Source organism: Carex rostrata, chromosome 4 (assembly GCF_964058835.1).
Source record: "Carex rostrata chromosome 4, lpCarRost1.2, whole genome shotgun sequence".
Taxonomy (NCBI): domain Eukaryota; kingdom Viridiplantae; phylum Streptophyta; class Magnoliopsida; order Poales; family Cyperaceae; genus Carex; species Carex rostrata.
In genome coordinates, this window is record NC_135921.1 from 12,041,468 (window position 1) to 12,060,793 (window position 19,326).

General features: G+C 34.6%; 2 protein-coding genes across 6 annotated transcripts; both read left to right on the forward strand.

Annotated features, from left to right (window-relative positions):
- Window positions 1-510: 510 nt before the first annotated feature.
- Window positions 511-3,523, forward strand: LOC144553390 (phosphopantothenoylcysteine decarboxylase-like). The gene is made up of 3 exons (XM_078301528.1): window positions 511-823; window positions 2,270-2,631; window positions 2,973-3,523. The coding sequence occupies exons 2-3, from the start codon at window positions 2,281-2,283 to the stop codon at window positions 3,258-3,260; spliced, it is 639 nt and encodes a 212-aa protein (XP_078157654.1). The 5' UTR covers window positions 511-823; window positions 2,270-2,280; the 3' UTR covers window positions 3,261-3,523.
- Window positions 3,524-5,864: 2,341 nt separating this feature from the next.
- Window positions 5,865-15,592, forward strand: LOC144553392 (protein SEMI-ROLLED LEAF 2-like). 5 transcript variants are annotated; one of them, XM_078301532.1, is made up of 21 exons: window positions 5,865-6,172; window positions 6,268-6,354; window positions 6,454-6,598; window positions 6,978-7,052; window positions 7,162-7,277; window positions 7,590-7,704; window positions 7,786-7,914; window positions 9,063-9,110; window positions 9,476-9,678; window positions 10,018-10,214; window positions 10,328-10,617; window positions 11,313-11,462; window positions 11,742-12,170; window positions 12,399-12,548; window positions 12,644-12,716; window positions 13,015-13,142; window positions 13,228-13,431; window positions 13,847-13,987; window positions 14,103-14,225; window positions 14,702-14,893; window positions 15,129-15,592. In XM_078301532.1, the coding sequence occupies exons 3-21, from the start codon at window positions 6,464-6,466 to the stop codon at window positions 15,288-15,290; spliced, it is 3,060 nt and encodes a 1,019-aa protein (XP_078157658.1). In that variant the 5' UTR covers window positions 5,865-6,172; window positions 6,268-6,354; window positions 6,454-6,463; the 3' UTR covers window positions 15,291-15,592. The 5 variants fall into 5 exon arrangements, with proteins under 5 accessions (XP_078157658.1, XP_078157655.1, XP_078157659.1 ...); XM_078301529.1 differs by having other exon boundaries at window positions 6,268-6,351; XM_078301531.1 differs by having other exon boundaries at window positions 6,050-6,176; window positions 6,272-6,354.
- Window positions 15,593-19,326: the final 3,734 nt, after the last annotated feature.

Here is a 19,326-nt window from a genome sequence, read left to right on the forward strand (position 1 = left end):
CTTTGAGATATACCCTAGTATGTTGGTCACCAGAGTATTGAACACTACATAGCTTAATTGCAGGGTTTATTTCTCTACCTTTGTAAGAACAATTCGTTTCTATAAGAAACAGGTGGATGTATCCACTTTTTCAAAAAAAATTATTCATTCTTAATCTTACTATCTCACCGAACAAATGCTCCTTAGTAAGGATTAAATTTTTAATCCTCCTCCTCTTAAGGAAGGGTGCCGAATACCCCCTTTAATATTAGTGCGGATTTAAATTGGGAGCTCCAGATCTTAACTCAAAATTTTAGTTAACTCAGAGGATTTGATTTACGATCTCGAGTGGACAGCTCATATTTGAAAAGTACGGATTACTTAAGTTTAAATTCCGGCAATCCAATCAAAACCCAGATCGCTTTAATCCCAAATAAAATGCACCGAATTCCTTGATATAGAGTAAGGCAGGCACCCTTCGACCATTCTCTCCCTTCCTAATATTTTTTCTCTGTAGCAGGTAACTTTTCAATTTTTCACTCCGTTCCCTTTCCCTCCCCTCTGCTAGCTCCGTCTGGAGCATCGTCTTACCTCCCGCCTCTCCCCCTCTCCCTGTGTGCGATTTTCTTCTCCCCAGCTTCTCTCTCCCCTCTTCCTGCCTCAGACTCGCAGTCGCTCTCTCTCCGCCTCGTACTCGCCTAGCCACCCTCGCTCTTGCACTCGGCCTCGCCCTCGACCCGACGCCAGTACTTCTCCTGTCACTCTCCCGCTCTCCGTCTCTTGGCTGCTGGTTTTGAGCCACCACCCAAGCTCCTCTCTCCTTCTCTCCGTCTCTCCATTCAAGGTATGTTCTCCCAGTCTCTGGTCTCTCTGATTTTGTTTAATCAAATTGTTCATGACTTCCCCTACAATTGTGCAATATTGGCTCAAGTTTAAGTCAACACTGCTTAATTTCGTCTAGTTGTACTTCAATTAGCAAGATCTGTTTGTTTTATACAGACAAATAATAAGAAAACATAGCCAAATAGCTGTACTATTTTAGTTTATTTTATGCACATCAACTAATTAGTTTATTTAAGTAGTTTATGGTCAAAATCTGACAGAACATAACCAAACACTTGATCAAGATCATATACTCGAAGTAATCTCATGTAATCAAATTGATTATACACTTGAAAGGTTAATATTTTAGTTGATTTTATTGAATAAATCAATGCATTTAAGGTGTTTGATAAAATGCTCAAACCAAGATGCATTTCTGAACATGAATTGACTTTTATATTGACGGTGCATTTCTGAACAACCATTACTCTTTATGAACTTCCATTTCATGCTTATTTGCATCATTCATTTACATTTGTGAACAATGTTTAATAAGTCGAAGTTAATTGCATAACTAAAGCTTTTATAAGCATAACTTACAAAATTAAGAAAATCGGTAAATTCTTATACCAGTTAGCTTCATCAGTAAATTACAATTTAATCATATATACTGGAAGCTTATTGGGTTTGATTGATAATCTGTATGCCTTTAATCATGGATACCACGGGGTGTGCTTGTACTTTTATTTCCTCCCTAAACCAACTCAAGGTTTTGTTGTTCTTACTCTTTGATGGATAATGGTGACCTGAGTTTAATAGTTCTTGCTAAAATGAGTCACAAAATATTTTTAACAGCTAGTATTAATGAATCTCTTGATGTATATATGTCTATTTCTCCTTAATCCTTAACGGGTTTAAACCCTACTGGAGTTACCCCCCATCTTTTTATTACTTTGTTAACTTTTCTGGTTTCAGTTGTGTAATCGTGTAAAGAGTACTTGCAGATGAAAATCAATTCAAAATACATTGTATCAGGATTCAGGACTACTTTGCCTATTTATAGGCATTGATACTTTCAATTAGACTTTCGGGTTATAAATTATAACTGTTTTTAAAAACATGCGGTTGAACTGGTTGGCCCACTAGTTTGACCAGTGAATCATTAACTCAGAGCTTTACCGGGTCAATGTCCGGTTTGGTTCTGATAACATTGCTTGTGATGTTTTCAAATTGATGGTTATAATTTTTGGCAATTTTTTTCTTTTTATTTGGGGGGGGGGGATCCAGTTCTTAGTCTTCCCTCAACCTTCTTTAGGTAGAGAATCAAGTATGACAACTATCTACTGTCCCAGTACTAACAATTAGAAGTGCAGGTACTAAGCAATCATCATAGCAATCTGTCAGGAGCCTCATATTTTTTATCCCACAACTGATTTTTTAATTCCCTATTAATCATATGTTAATGCAGATAAGCCACTAATGGCAACCTCAGAATCAGAGACAGAAACAACTATAACATCAAAAACCGTGCCACAAGTAATCATCACCAAGCCCAAAATCCTACTTGCTGCATCAGGGAGTGTGGCGACAATAAAATTTGATAGCCTATGCCGGGGCTTCCTGGAGTGGGCTGAAGTAAGAGCGGTTGCAACCAAGTCAGCCTTGCATTTCATTGACCAAAAGACGATTCCGAGGGATGTGATTTTGTATAAAGATGAGGATGAGTGGTCGAGCTGGAAGAAGATAGGTGATGAGGTTTTGCATATCGAGTTGAGAAAATGGGCTGATGTCATGGTCATCGCGCCTCTCTCAGCAAACACACTTGCTAAGGTATGTTATACTTGTTTGGTACTTTTCTTAGATTTCTACTAATAAGGTTAAAATGGTAAATTTTAAATTGCTCTAGAGAATAGGGTTTACTGTGCTGGAAGTCTGGTTTGTTGTACCAGTACTGGTTTGTTTTGTCTTTTGTGTAAGGGACCTAACGATTAACTCCCAATTTATGTTTCTTATATAAGTGGTTAGATTAGAATTGTTTCTGAACTCCAATAACATTTTGTAAATTGTTATTGTATTAATGCACATATTGTTGAGTGCCTCTTATACAAAACTAACCATTACACATATTTGCTTTGCATTGATACAATAACAATTTGCACCGCTTGTATCAGATTGCAGGGGGGCTGTGCGACAACCTACTGACATGCATTATACGTGCTTGGGACTACAAAAAGCCTTTGTATGTTGCACCGGCCATGAACACATTCATGTGGAATAATCCATTTACGGAGCGTCACATCAACACGATTTCTGAGTTGGGCATTTCACTCATACCTCCAATCACAAAAAGGCTCGCGTGTGGGGACTATGGGAACGGTGCCATGGCTGAACCGTCAGATATTTATAACGTTGTAACAATTTCTCACAAGCCACAGGGAGTTGATCGTGCATGCAGTTAATTTCTGGTCAGGAGCATGTTGATTAGTTAGTTTGATGTTTTGCTTCTGATATATTGTTAGCTAATCTCTAGATGTTGTATTTTATTTTAGAGTTATTTTTATTATATTGTGTACTGGTTATGTCCTGAGGTGCTGTATACTTGTATGCTATTTTTTTCACTCTCTAAAAGTGATGCACACTTATTTCTTGTGCCAATGAGCACTGGCTTACTGTATCAACGCACATAACTTGTAGTATCTATGTATGCTTGTCTATTTTAACAGCTGTTATGCGATTTTGATCAAGTCAAATATTTTGGTATTTCAATTTTGTTTTTCGAATTTTTAAAATGAGTATGTTACTATTGTATAATGGATACTTTCAATGCCCATTTATTTAGTCTTGTTTTAATAAAATAAAAATAATTAGAATTGCTTAAGAGATGAGAAATTAGGAGCTACATATATTGTTTTGGTTTCTTTGCGTATTTGGGGAAATGCTCGGAATGTTGTGCTTACCGAGTTGTTGTTTATAGAAGCATTTCTAGGAATTGGGTCGGCTGACGGCTGAATATTCATTATTATTATTAATAATAATAAGTTAATAACAATAATAACAAACATACAGATAATTATATATTCGTTGACCTCCTTATTTTTAAAAATAAAAAATATTAATTTATTTCACCATAAATATATATGTTACATAATTAAATTGGAGGCTGATAATTAACCCCGCACCTCCCACCCCGCAATTAACCCCGCACAAAATGCCAAAAAACTCCAGCTGTCATTTTTTTTTCATAAGGTATTAATACTTACGTACAGAAGTATTTATCTCTAAGAACGAAAGTATTTATCTCTAAGTACGAAAGTATTTAAGGGACCATGCACATTTTTTTCATGGAGGGTGGGGGGAATCTCAAATCACATGGGGGGACCATGCACGTTTTTAGAGGTGGGTTTTTTTATCTCATTTCAATCTCGTTCACATTTCTCACAATCTATGAAAATTTTTGCGAATCTAAAACCACGAACGTTTTCTACGTAATTTTCTCTTTCAAATGAGATCCATGATGACATACTTTCGAGCAAGTCGTTACAGAAGTATTTATCCCTCATCGTGTAAGTATTTATATCTATACTTGAAAGTATTTTTTTGCATATAATACTTATAATACATGATATTAATACTTTCATATATCAGTATAAAAACTTATAATACATGATATTAATACTTTCATATTTCAGTATAAATACTTATAATAATTGATAGTAATACTTTCATATGTCAGTATAAATACTTATAATACATGATATTAATACTTTCATATGTCAGTATAAATACTTATAATACATGATATTAATACTTTCATATGTCAGTATAAATACTTATAATAATTGATAGTAATATTTTCATATGTCTGTATAGATATAAATACTTGCATGATGAGGGATAAATACTTCTGTAACGAGTTGTCCGAAAGTATGTCATCATGGATCTCATTTGAAAGAGAAAATTACGTAGAAAACGTTCGTGGTTTTAGATTCGCAAAATTTTTCATAAATCGTGAGAAATACGAACGAGATCGAAATGAGATCAAACTAATTTGGAGAGAGATAGAGTGGGGGGATGGTGGGGGGATGGAATGGGGGGATGGAATGGGGGGAGTAATATAATTGTTCAATTAAATTAGGTTAAACTACCATATATAATATAAGTTTATATCATTAATTATTCTATATAAGATATACAAAATAATAGTTCTTATTCATACTTTTCTCTAATAATTAAAGTTAATCATTTTTTTCCACCCATATCTTTAAAAGATTCAAAATACAGTAAACATTTTAAAATAGTAAAATATGGTCTTTTACAAAAATCTTACACAAAGGTTTTGTTAAAGACTTCGATTCGATTGACTTGGGAATATAAAGGAGTACTCGTTGATTAATGCTAGGATCATTCTCTAGTACACCAAAAAATAAAATAATGAGGTCTTAAATCTCTCTTATAACTTCTCGTACGGTTTACTAAATTGTATTAAATATTAGACCGTCCACATTAAAATATGCAAAACACCATATCGATTTCTAAATCCTTAATGCATTGCGTTAGTACACTCAAAACTGCCAGCGAGGTATGCTGGAGTCCTTGATCAGAATCCAGTTATTACATCTGTGAACTGTCATTCAGCGCATAGTGACAAATGAACTATTCGAATACAGTTTGACGAGGTTAAAAATTTATGATTTGGGTATAATTCAGGAATGATTCGGAATTATTCGGACCGGAAATTTCAGTCCTGCAGGAGAGCGAAAAAAAAATCCAAAAAAAAAATATTATGGAAAAAAATCAAGAAAAATTCTTGAATAATTTGTAAAATTCGGAAAAAAAATCGTAAAATTCGCAAATTATTCGGGTTTAATTCAGTCAAAGTTTGGTAAACCGAATAATTTAGAGTTCTGTTCGAAACGAATTATTCGTGTTTAATTCGCGAATCTTGTGACTATTTCAGAGAAAGCCTCAAACTTACTCGTTATGTACAAGGAAGCACAAGAAAGTTACAGAAAATCTCTCCCAGGAACTACTCGCTATATACAAGATAGCGTTTGCAAAGATACAGAGAATCGCTAAAATCTTAAATCTTCTCTCCTAAAACTTTTGTTCCGAACGTGAGCGCACTGCGCCATTTATGATTTTCTTCATCTGGTTGAGCGTGAAAACCCACATCAATCTCCTCACGTATATATATACAATGTATAAAGTAAAATGCCATTGCCCCAATTTAGAAAAAAATTCCTCCCCTCTCTCGTCTTCGCCTGTACGAGAGAAAAGAGATAAAAAGGGAAAACTAATAAGCGAAGAAATTGGAGCCAGAGGGGAAGAGATAGAGATCAGGGCCTCTTCCTTCCCCTCCAACTATCCCGAGGTAAGTCAATTCAACTGCATTCCTTTCGACTTTATCAATTTATGATTTGTTTCAATTTGAATTGCCATTTACGATGCATATATTATTCATTACAGATAGTTGGAACCCTTCAATTAGAGAATCTGAGAAATCGCTAGTGATTTCTGCATATCACCACTGATCAGAATATTGGATTACATGTAGTAATTTACTTTTTTTTTTTTAATTCTACTGATTCGAGTGTATAAATGCCTTGATTCTTTTGTTCACTATGTTTTTATGTGTCTTTCTTGTAATTACAGGTGTATGTGAATGGGGGTTGTATCGAGGAAGATATTACCTGCTTGCGGGAGCCTATGTTTTCTTTGTCCTTCATTGCGGACCCGGTCTAGGCAACCGGTGAAGCGGTACAAGAAAATGTTATCAGAAATTTTCCCCAAATCACTGGTCAGTTCATCTTTCTTTTACTTGCTAAATATTTTCTTTATTTATTATGGAAATTTGTTTTCCTTACTCGTTCTATTGTGACATTATTTCATCTTCTCTTTTAGTTCTGAGAGTCAGTGGTACATGAAACTTTTTGTACCAACATTGATTTGACAAGGAACTATGGCTGCGCAATTGTAATTACACTACCATACTTCACCTGTACCAATGCTATTTTAATACTTCAATCTTACCGATAGCATCTAACAGTACACTGAGTCTTTTATTATTCTTAAGTTTTAGCTTTTTAGCCTTTTTATAGTTAATTGGACGAAAATATTAGCATTCCTCTTGCTATTTCTCGAGGAATAACCATAGAGCGTGAATAATTCTATTGCAGGATGAACCGCCAAATGATAGAAAGATTGGTAAATTATGTGAATATGCTTCCAAAAATCCTATGCGCATTCCAAAGGTCATCTTTTGATTCCCTGATTCAGAAAAAAAAGGAAAATTTCTCCTATGAAGCATTTATTTAGCATATTCATTTTCAATATTTATGTGTTACTTTTCATTATATGCAGATTTCAAGCTATTTGGAGCAGAAATTTTACAAGGAATTGAGAGCTGAACGATTTGGCTATGTTAAAATTGTTTTGGCCATCTACAGCAGATTACTGAGTTCTTGCAAGGAACAAATGTAAACATTTGTTTAAATTATTTTTGCTACTAAAACAAGTCATATGTTCATACATTATCCTTTTAGATGTTGAAAACAAGTATAGTCTTGGATTTAATACTGCGGTGGTCATGCTTGATAATAAGACATACTATCAACCTAACCATTCCCAAATAAAAAACAATTTTGACCTAATCATTACCAAATAAAAACCAATTTTGTTTATCTTTGTTATTCTATTTTGACTTTACTTCTTTACTTTTTGGTTGTCTTTTCTGGCTGAAACCTTCTGGCACTGAGAGCACTAAAATAATGTAAGTTACATTATTGCAGGCCGCTCTTTGCTAGTAGTTTACTGGTCCTTATAAACACTTTATTGGAACAAGCAAGAGAACATGAAATGTGTACCGTTGGATGCCAGACACTTTTTGATTTTGTCAACAACCAGGTAAATTCATATTTTTGGACAAGCATCTACCTATCCCATGCTGTATACAAGAATTGTAAATCTTTTTTACTTTGAAAACAGATTGATGGTACTTACATGTTTAATTTGGAAGGCCTGATTCCAAAGCTTTGTCAACTAGTCCAAGATTTAGGTCAAAATGAGAGTGCACATGGTTTATCTGCTGCAGGACTTCAAGCTTTATCATCTCTGGTACTCTCTCTCTTTAAAATCATTGGCAGCGGCTGCCGAGTGCCCCCCTCTCCCATTATCAAAATTCCATTACAACTCGTTTTTTGGGTTTTTTATTGAAATTGTGAACTTTTATTAGAGAAGTGATACTATTGTATAATGTATTCCCATTTCTTTTTGGGAATACATTATTTTAGTAGGATGTTCTAACAAAACTGTGGACATAAGCAGACTATTTAACGTACCCAGGAATGGATCCATGTTGAGAGAATGGGAGGGTCAATTCATTAATTTTCAAAAAGTTTGTAATTATACATGATTTTCGATATAGTTTAGAGTAAAATGCTAAGGGTTCTGTAAAATTGACCCTCATACGCAGCATGAAAATTTATATGATTGACTCCCATAGCATGAAAGTCTTGCTCTGCCCCTGAATATACCCAAGGGCACAACTCCCTACCCTGGCCCATAAACCCATGAGATATCCTGACCCATCTTACAATATCATCCCTTGTCCTAATATCAAAGCACCCAAGTCTATATAGGGTTTGAACCAACATAATAGTCAAAAACACATTATAAGCTTCACAAATCAACAAGTTGTACAACAAAAATTTTCCATGCAAGAATTTTCTGAAAAGTCAAATCAAGTGCCAGATTCTAGCCATGGCAGCGTAAGCTCTTCCTCTGTTGCCAAATTGAGGTATGGATCCTCATTACTAGGGATGTAAAAAAGTCACGCTGTGATTGATATGTCACGCACGTGCCGTGACCATTCGCGTGGTGTGACCATCCTTCGTAAAATTGGCATGGCACGGCACACAAACTGGTCTCGTCATGGTACGACACACAAGTCACATGTGATCATGACTACTAGATTTTGATCGGACATTGGATTTTGAATAAACTAACTTAAATATAGTTTGAATAAACTAACTTAAATATAGTTTAGCGTGACCAAACTTGACCGGTCATGTTTGGACATAGCATGTGTGGTCAAATCTGACTTGGTCACGACACGGCACGTATTTACATCCCTACTCATTAATACTTTCAGATTGGATAACAACCTTCACCATTTGTGCAGTAACCCTCTCATTACCTGACCAAAAAATATATTGAGATAAAACTTTGTACTAATTTTTCTTTTTCTTTTATTATAACTGTAGGTTTGGTTCATGGGTGAATACTCCCATATATCTTCTGAATTGGATAATGTGAGTCTCATGATTAACAAGCTTTCTTTGAAGTTGGTTACGCTTGACTATGAGTACAAAGTTAAACCAATATACACCTGCTTAAAATGTAGTATATCTAGTGCAAAACAGATGACCATATGAAGAACTTCTTATATGTTCCAATTCCATATTGTTACGGTACCATATTAACCTACTAAATATATGTTCCTCACTGTGAGATGTTGGCCAAGAAGCTTCACATTTTGCAAGAACAATAGATGAGGCTGATAAAAACAAGCAATTCCCCCGTCAATTTCTTCTAGAACTAATTTGCCATTAGTCCAATTAACATGTTTTACACATTTACTAATCTGAAGCCTGGCCAATTTTTTTTTTTATCTCAGGTTGTCTCAGTAGTTTTAGAGAACTATGAGAGCCCATACATAAAACCAGATGGTAGCAGTGAGACCAACTCAGAGATGCGCAACAAAAACAGCTGGGTTTATGATGTCCTTAAAGCAGAGGGCCATGAATCTGCCTCAGCTCCTGTCCAAGTAAAAAGGCTCCCTTCTTGGAAAATCATTAGAAACACTCCAAACTTGTCACTGTAAGAATTAACTTCCTTTTGAATTCAATACACAGTTCTGCTATAGAATTCTTGTGCTCTCCCAACCACCTTTCACCCTTGAAGTCAAAATGTTATGCAATGGTGGAAACAGAAAAGTTGAATTTGAAAGAGAATAAACTGAAGTCTGAAGTCAAAATATTCCATGCAGGCCTTCCAGTTCTTTGAAAACTTCTCCCCATTTTTATCAAAACCAAACAAAAAGCAGTTTTAGAGATCTCTTCAGTTATTTTTTGAAAACCTTTTAAGGTACCAATTTAAGCATGTTGAATAAGTTACGTTGACATATAGGCATTGTAACCTATTATTGTTTCAAAACAGTGAAGAAGCACAGAGTCCTAATTTCTGGTCGAGGGTTTGTCTCCATAACTTGGCCAGATTAGCCAGGGAAGCAACAACAGTACGGAGGGTGTTGGATGCCTTGTTTAGGTACTTTGACAACAATAACATGTGGGCCCCTACCAGTGGTCTTGCTTTGTGCATTCTACTTGACATGCAAACTACCTTAGAAAAATCTGGTAGTTTAACTTCCTTCTTATTCATTAAAATGAAACCTAAATGTTTATATGTACTTTAGTGAACAAGAAGTTGTGTTATATTTTTATTATTATGTTTTTCTGTTGATCGATAGGAGAAAATACGCATCTCTTGGTATCCATGCTAGTTAAGCATCTGGACCATAGAACCGTCTTAAAGCAGCCTGACATGCAACTAAACATAATTGAAGTGACCACATGTCTCATGAATCAGTCAAGTGCACAAAACTCCAATGCAATAATGGGCGCATTAACAGACATGGTCAAGCATCTACGTAAAAGCATGCAATTACCTTCTGAGACTGTCCATGGAGAGGAGGATATCAAGTGGAACAACAAATACCGCAAACTCGTGGATGAATGTCTTGTACAGCTTGCTCGAAAGGTGTAGAATTAAATATTTTCAGAGCAATCTATCATTTATAACTTTCTTTCAAAGAAAATGCCAGGAACCATAATACTGTCATTGCCTATTTAGTTACCAATTTAGAGCTATTTGTTGGAGTAGAACTAGGGTGTTCTTAAGCTCACCAAGTTTCTTGTGAACTTAACTCTAAAATCTATTGGATTGGCTTCAAACTATGAATTCAAACCATTGAAACCAATCTACTTTATGAGTGATGTGTTTGCATGCAAAATTTATAGTTTTTTGAATTAGTTTAGTGTTAAGTCAAGCGGTTAACAAAAGAAGGTTTATAATTAATTTTAGTGCATTCATTTTTTTTATCAATTTTTGACCGCTTGACTTTATACTAAATTAATTCGAAAATTTATAAATTTTCCACATAAATGTATCACTCGTTAATTAGATTAGTTTCAATAGTTTAGATTCATAGTTTGAAGTCAATCCGATAGATTTTGGAGTCGAGCTCACCAAATGGCTTAGTAAGCTTAAGAACACCCTAGTTCTACTCCTATTTGTTGTATGGATTTACAAATAAAAACCAGAGCAAGGACATTAGTTAAGGAAATGCGAGTGGTATTTGAGGGGACACAGAAGATGGAAGTACCATATTTTTCAAATGGTATAAATTCAAAATTGAAGTTTGGTTTCATGTAGTCTGTGTTTCCCTTTTCCAGCTGGTGGATGCCGGTCCTGTTCTTGATGCATTGGCTGTAAATTTGGAGAGTATATCCACTTCTGTTGCGGTCGCACGGTCCACAGTAGCTGCTGCTTATCGCACCGCTCAAATAATTGCCTCTGTCCCTAACTTGTCGTATCAAAACAAGGTGATCCCTCCTAGCATTTAAACTCTCTCGAAACTCTTTTTTGTGAGTGTAGACTTTGTGATCATCAGATAAACTTTTGGGGCATTCTGAGTTGACCACTATGAGCAGAATACATGATAGACAGAAAAATAATATGAATCAGACTGCTATTTACCAGCATGGGTGCTTTGTTAAATGACATGTATACAGGGAATACTCTACCTGACAGTTGCACTATAAACATCTGGGTCAGTAAAAGTTAACCGAATTTTTATTTGTACTAATATGATCATCTCCCAGGCTTTCCCGGAGCATCTATTCCACCAATTACTCCAAGCCATGGCACATCCCGACCGAGAAACCCACATCGGGGCCCACCGTATCTTCTCTGTCGTCATGGTCCCATCATCAGTCTCTCCCAACTCTGGCATGCCAGACTCTGCCAGGTCAGTTGATCTCCAACGCACGCTTACCCGCACTGTATCAGTTTTCTCCTCCTCGGCTGCTCTTTTCAGGAAAATGCGTAGGGATTTGCTCTCCATAAAGGACAAATCGTCGTCTGGAGGAAGTTGTGAAAGGCTTCCTTTTGCTGAGGAGTGGCAACTGATTGGGAGGAATGAATCGAAGGTGTATAGTAGACTTCAATCCTCAAACCCGTCTCAGAGTCGCCGGTTTATCATCAAGGATGCATCAGACAGTGGTTCTTTGGGTAGCTCTAACAGGGAAATGGTATGCCGTTAGTCGCAAATCATGTAGTATGTTTTTATTCTTTTATTTTTTTTCCAGCTATTGCTGGTGTTGAATATTACTTATTTTGCAAGTTCCTTTCTATTTGCTATCACATAGGAGAAAGACATATTTGCTCCGCTGTTGATATTTTGCATCATAATTAAAGCTAATCAGAAGATATTTATTGGACTGTTTTTGCTGTTTTAGGCTGATGTGTTTGCATTTCAGGATTCAGTCTTGCTTAGCCTGAGTAGCCGTGAAATTGCACTTCTTCTCTCCTCCTTGTGGACCCAGTCAATTAGACCAGATAATGGTCCTGAGAACTACGAGGCGATTGCTCACACGTACAGCCTTATGCTACTCTTTTCTCGTGTTAAGGTAAACCAAGAGAAATTTAACTATCTAATGACACCGTTATTTTCTGCTGTCATTCTTTGATATCAATTTACATTGGCATGCAATTATTGGGGCAGGACTCAATTCATGAGGTTTTGATTCGGAGCTTTCAGCTTGCTTTTTCATTGAGAAGTATTGCTCTTCAAGGAGGTAAATGCTGTAATTTAAGATGTTATTTGGAAATTTTAGTGATATCTGAACCGTGAATAAGACCATAATTCATTAAAAACATCAGCAAACACACACAAAATGCTGTTCATGCACTTTAGAATATTATATGCCTAACTTCAGCTGTTTCTCTTTGATTTTTGAATAAATAAATTTATCAGCATGTAGAAGACATATATTGGATATTATTTGGCAATTTTAGTGATATTTGAATCATAAATAATTATCTGTGTACTTCTCTTCTTGATAGCTGGTTCAGAGAATAGTTTTATTAATGCAGGTAACTTATCGCCATCTCGTAGGAGATCCCTTTTCACACTGGCAACAGCTATGGCAGTGTTTTCCTCAAAAGCTTTTAATGTTCCCGCTCTTATCTCAATTGTCAAATCGTCCCTCACTGATAAGTCGGTGAGATGCTCTCTCTACAAGCTGTGAATCAAAATTTGAAAGAGAATTTTCAGATTTAATATATAAGGTTCATTTCTTATCACAGATTGACCCGTTTCTCCGGTTGGTTGAGGACTCCAAACTCTTGGCCTTAGATGCACCGGTTGATAATCCAACAAGAGTGTATGGGTCAAGGGAGGATGATGCCGATGCTTTAGAAAGCTTGTCAGAAATTAAATCGAAGGACGATGAGCAATTAAAGTCAACCATGGTTTCTGCAATAGTAAACAGCCTAGGGGAATTACCTGAAGTGAGTGGTATACTGTATTTTTCTTTTTTTTACTAAAGGGTGTTATTACTGGGCTCTGTTTATTTGTTCTTTGGTTTATCTCTCTGGATATGTGTATCAACCAATGAGCAATACAAACTGATATGCTGCATAAACAGCAACCAGGGTAATTTTTTCTATGTATGTAATTTAAATTCATTTCTCCAAATAACTATGATGATAGATTGTACTGCAATCTAGGAAATTCTTTTGATGTAATTTTTTCTATGTATGTAATTTAAATTCATTTCTCCGAATCAACCAAATTAATTTTGGTCGCTACAGTTGCTAAAAGAGGAGTTTGCTTCATGGACTTTGAACAGGCTCTCTTTCATATTGAAATGATCTTGCAGGATTCTGTAAACGGGCCAATAACTGTTTCCGTTTTTCCATGTAGTCTGAAATATCTTCGGTAAGAAAGGAGTTACTTGAAGATTTTGAAGCAGAGGATGTGTGTCCATTAGCAGCTCAGTTTATTGACCCATTTGCCCCTACAGAAGACTTAAAATCAGGGAAAGAAAAATATCATCCCAAAGAGGTAGTGAATTTATCAATTTTGTAAACAATACATTCTGAGATGCAACGTTAGTTAGTGATGTGGTACCTGCTACTGGTTTAATAACTTGTATTTTTGTTTTAATTATTTTGTGCAGCTTGTTCCTTTAGATTTTTCATTGGACGATGATCCCTTTCTTGATCTATCAGACACAGCAGATTCACAAGCGCGGTTCTCTGTTGACACCAGCCTTTTAAGTGTCAATCAACTCCTTGAATCGGTATTATGACATATTTTTACCTCATTTAATTTGGTTTAAGTTAATCACACCTGCTATGCTTTCTTTGTATGACTATTTTTTAAACATTTGATCATATCTTTTTGTTGTTTGTATGTTTTAGTAGCCCATTGACCTTTAGGTACGTATCAAGGCTTATTAGATCCCCAAACATTGAATTTGATCAAAACTAGAATAAAATAATAGAATAGAAATTTGACTGGAATGAAACTAGAAATATTTTCCTTGAATTCACAAAAAAAGCGTCATACTTGGTGCAATTATCTATCCTGGTAATTGACTGCCCTAATTGTTTAAGCTGCGATATAAGCTCCATCTGGGGCCTATTTCCACATAAACTCCTCTGTCATGTTAGATCTTTGTACACATTACAGTACAATTACACACTTGATTTTTAGGAAAGACTATGTACATATGCTTATTTTTGGCATGATTGAATTTGTATAAATAATTCGCAGGTTCTTGAGACAGCAAGGCAAGTGGGACGACTGTCAGTATCAACTACTTCTGATTTACCTTTCCGGGAGATGGCCGGGCACTGCGAAAATCTTTCGGTTGGGAAACAGGAGAAGATGGCCGCCCTATTGAACTCTCCACCAACCGAACTTCTCATCACTTGGTCAATGGACATTAAATCTGAACTCCAATTGGTACCACAGGAACTTTCTCTTTTGTTTTTGTTTTTTTTTATTTAAAGGGCCCAGGTACAACCCAGCATCTTTTTAGATGCTATTCTCGAGAATTGAACCTGCGTCTCTCCATAGAGAGACAAGGGCTCATGCCACTGCACTAAGCCTGCGGTTCTTGTTTTGGTTTGTTTAATTTGTGCTTTCAGATGATGCTGGAACAGGTTTCATGTGCTGTTAATTTTTGCATCTTACTCAGGTGGGAGATTCTTTGATGGATCAGGGTTTTGATCCGTATCCTCAGAAAGGGTCCCAGGGAAGTCCGCTTTTGTGTGCCACTGAATACCAGTTCGAGCCTCAGCACTTGAGGCTCCCAGTTTTGAATCCTTTTGATAACTTCCTGAAGGCCGCTGGATGCTGACATGGCACTCTTACTGGATACTTGAGACTTTGCACATAGGCTTTTACAACATGGTTGTGATCATAGCAAGTAGCATTTACTTGCGGAAGAGCTCATAAATATGTTGTTTAAAGTTGAATGAACATGCATATATATTATATGTTGAAGTTCTTTGCTTATTTTTGTGGGTATGCCTTCGATTACCCTCTTGCAACTTGTAAGTAATTTACTTAAATGGAAAAGAAATCAGGTTTTTGATTAAATTGGGTTAAAGGCTTAATGATTAAAACAAGATTTTAATGTAATTATACTCTCTCTTTTTTCTATTGGGTAAATAATATGAGTTTGAAATACTTGTACTTTAAAAAATGAGCATAAGAAACTAAAGTTAATACCTGTTTAATTGGACTTCTTGCTAATTATTACATTATTGCTTATTTTGTTTTCTTCTAAATTGCTTCCCATCACATGAATCATGCATTGCATTAGTTATTTTGACTAGGTATCTAGTTTTGGAAACCTATCGATAGGATGTTGCCAATCTACCTACCGAATACCTTGAAATGGAAGTTGATAACTACGCTTGAACTGAACCTATTCTACATTACACGAGTTATTTAACAATGACAAACAAAAATTGATTTTCTTAACATGCCTAATATAATTAGTTAAGAACTTAAGATATTGCTCTCCTTATTTCCTAAAACATAAAGAAGATATTAGTCTCCTTTACATGAAATTGTAAATTCGAATTCGAATGCATGTTAGTTTTAATAAATGATAGCTACTGTGCCATTTCGCCTTTCATATGTCATTATTAGCCTTCAGTTGGGTAATAGGCTAATAGCAAACCGATTTTTTTTATTAATCGAAAATAAAATAAAAAGATATCGTAAAGGGATTGTTTTGCTAGAAAATTGAAATATAAACAAAAAACATGATTGATTATCTCGTCCCCCAGACTATACAAATTTTCTGTCCAAATTAGTGCCCCGGTAATCTCGCTAAGCAAAAATATATATATACCGTGGACAGGATAGATTATCCCGTCCAGCACTGTAGCATTTTTTTTGTTTGGTATCATATAAGAGAATGAAAAAAAATGGTACAGTGCTTGACGAGATGATCCTTTTTTTAGTTAGATCTCTAATTAGGGTCAAGATTAATAGAACTGGATGGTTTATCCTGTCCAACTATAGTGTTTAAACGAGATAAACCATCACATTTTTTTCTGGATTTTAATTTTCTAGCAAAACGATCTCCTCTCACGATATTTTTTTATTTTTATTTTCAATTAATAAAAAAATCAGAATAGCAAATGCACCCTGAAGGATTTTCGGACCATCAGATATTCTGTAATTTTGTATGGGGTGAATTGCATGCCATTAGACTTTCTTTAACTTTGTTTTAGTCATAATTTTGCCTTTGGAGTGGTTTGGTTTATGGGGGAATTAGAGTGTTATATATGTTTGCATTTTGTAATTCATTGTACTTAATAATATATTCCTTTTTTTTACTTCACAAATGTTCCGTTTTAATGATATATATTATGTGATCTATATGGAATATCTATATTTTACTTGCACTATTTTTTTACTAAACAAACACAATTAAACAAACATAATTTAATAATATAATAAAACAAATATAATTTAAACAAGCACAAGACTAAAATTAATTAAACAAACAAACACAACATAATAATACAAAAAATTAATTTCAATACAATAAACATCTTCTATAAAAACAACATAATTATACTGATCATAATCAGTTATACGTTTAATATAGTTTAATTTTAGTATTATATCTTTAAGCGAGCTACAATGATATATTTGCTGGTAGGGATGCAAACGGATCGGATACAGATTGAATAGTGCTCAACCCATATCCGTATCTGTATTTTTTTTCGAATACGGATACGGATCGGATAGTAATCAGATACGGATACGAATCAGATATTAAACGGATACAGATACAGATCGGATATAATTCGAATTTCTAATTCAAAATATATATCTAATTAACTAAAATTCACCAACATAACTATAACTTTAATTAAAAATACCAACACAAAAGATACTCTTTAAAGATATTCTAATACAAAAAATAAATAGACACAAAAAAATTCTCTCAAATCTTAACATATCCGGATATCCGAAAAAATAAAATATCTAGATCCGGATAATTATCCGTATCCGTATCCGTATCCGATTCCGAAACTCAACCCATATCCGTATCCAAATCCGCATAAAAAAATCCGTATCCGTATCCGAATCCGCAACTATCCGTATCTGAATATCTGAATCCGTAAAAATTCGAATACGAATCCGGATTCAGACGGGTAATATCCGACCCGTTTGCACCCCTATTTGCTGGGCATTACAAGGAACCAGCATTTGCGCTTTGCATTTAATTCTTTGAACTTATATCCTGATCCCAAACAATTCCTTTAAACATGATAATGATGGACTGAATATTTAAAGAGAAAAATAGACAAGACACGATAAAAGGCAAATGACTAAATGAGAAGATGCTCCCAACTCTTAAATTAAATAAATTTATTTTGGTAATTCTGAATTGATTGTGCATTACAATAATTCATGAGTTCATTTATATTGGCTAGGGCTCGTTACATATTACTTAAAATTCGTAAGATGTTATTTTAATATTAATCCTTAATAGCTAAATTACAATTAACTAATAAAGAAAAAAATCAATGATATATATTTCAAATATTCTCTATAATTTAACTAAATCATTTTTTTTACAATTGGCGTGGGGATTATAATTGTTGCTATTTGTTTATACAATTTGCATTAGACGAGAAAAATGGTATATTTGGAGATATGATATAAAATTATAGCAGGCACATATTGTATATTTATAAAGGAGATGGGCTAGTGTAGGTTGCGAAGTAAAACACGTTTCTACTTCACGTCATATTTTTATTTTGAAAGTCCAAACGACCGATCCGAATCGTTAGATGTTAATCCATATTGAAATGTGCTTGGGGACCAAATTTTACATTTTTTGGAATTTTTTTACTATTTATTAAGAATTTTTTAAAATTGCTGTTTTGCTGTGAACAGTAAAAAAACAGTAAAATTTTCTGGACCATCAGATCAGCGACTTTCAAAATTGCTTAATAAATAGTAAAAAAAATTCCAAAAAATGTAAAATTTGGTCCCCAAGCACATTTCAATATGGAGAACAAGATGAACGGTTCGGATCGACTTTTTGAACTTTAAAATCACAAAATATGAGCGTGAAGTAAAATAGTCGCTTTACTTCGCAACTCACCATAGCCCATCTCTTTATAAGAGAAGGGATCTACTTACAACATTTGAAAGTTACAACATCTTATAACAATTTAGTTTTACAATTTTTAAAGTCCAAACTGTCAATCCAAACCATTCAACGTGTAATATGTATTAAAATGTGTTTGAAGATGAAATTTTATATTTTTTGAATATTTTACTATTTATCAAGTATTTTACAAAGCTGTTGTTTTTAGATAATTCTATACCACTAAAAAACAACAGTTTTATAAAATACTTAATATATAGTAAAAAAAAATTCAAAAAATGTAAAAATTTCATCTTCAAACACATTTTAGTACATATTACATGTTCAACGGTTTGGTCGACTGTTAGAACTTTAAAAATCGCAAAACTAAATTGTTGTAAGATGTTGCAACTTTTAAATGTTGTAAGTGGATACCTCCTCATTTATAAATAGCACAATATTGGGTGATGCTATTCAGAAACAGAGAAAAAAATATTAACAGAAAATTTCAAAGAATTCAGGACATCGCCGTCTCTAATAATTATTAGAATAAATCCAATTTATTTGTCATTTTCTTGCACCTGACAAGAAATGAGGAGTATGTGGCCGCAGATATAGCCACATAGTCTGTGTCCACACAAGAAATTGACCCCATATCCTACAGTCTTTACCTATACCTATTGCTATCTCAATCATAGCTGCACATGGTGTGGTTTCACATGTGGATGTGGTCTCTCGTTAGTTATAAAAGACCAATCAACTTTCACAC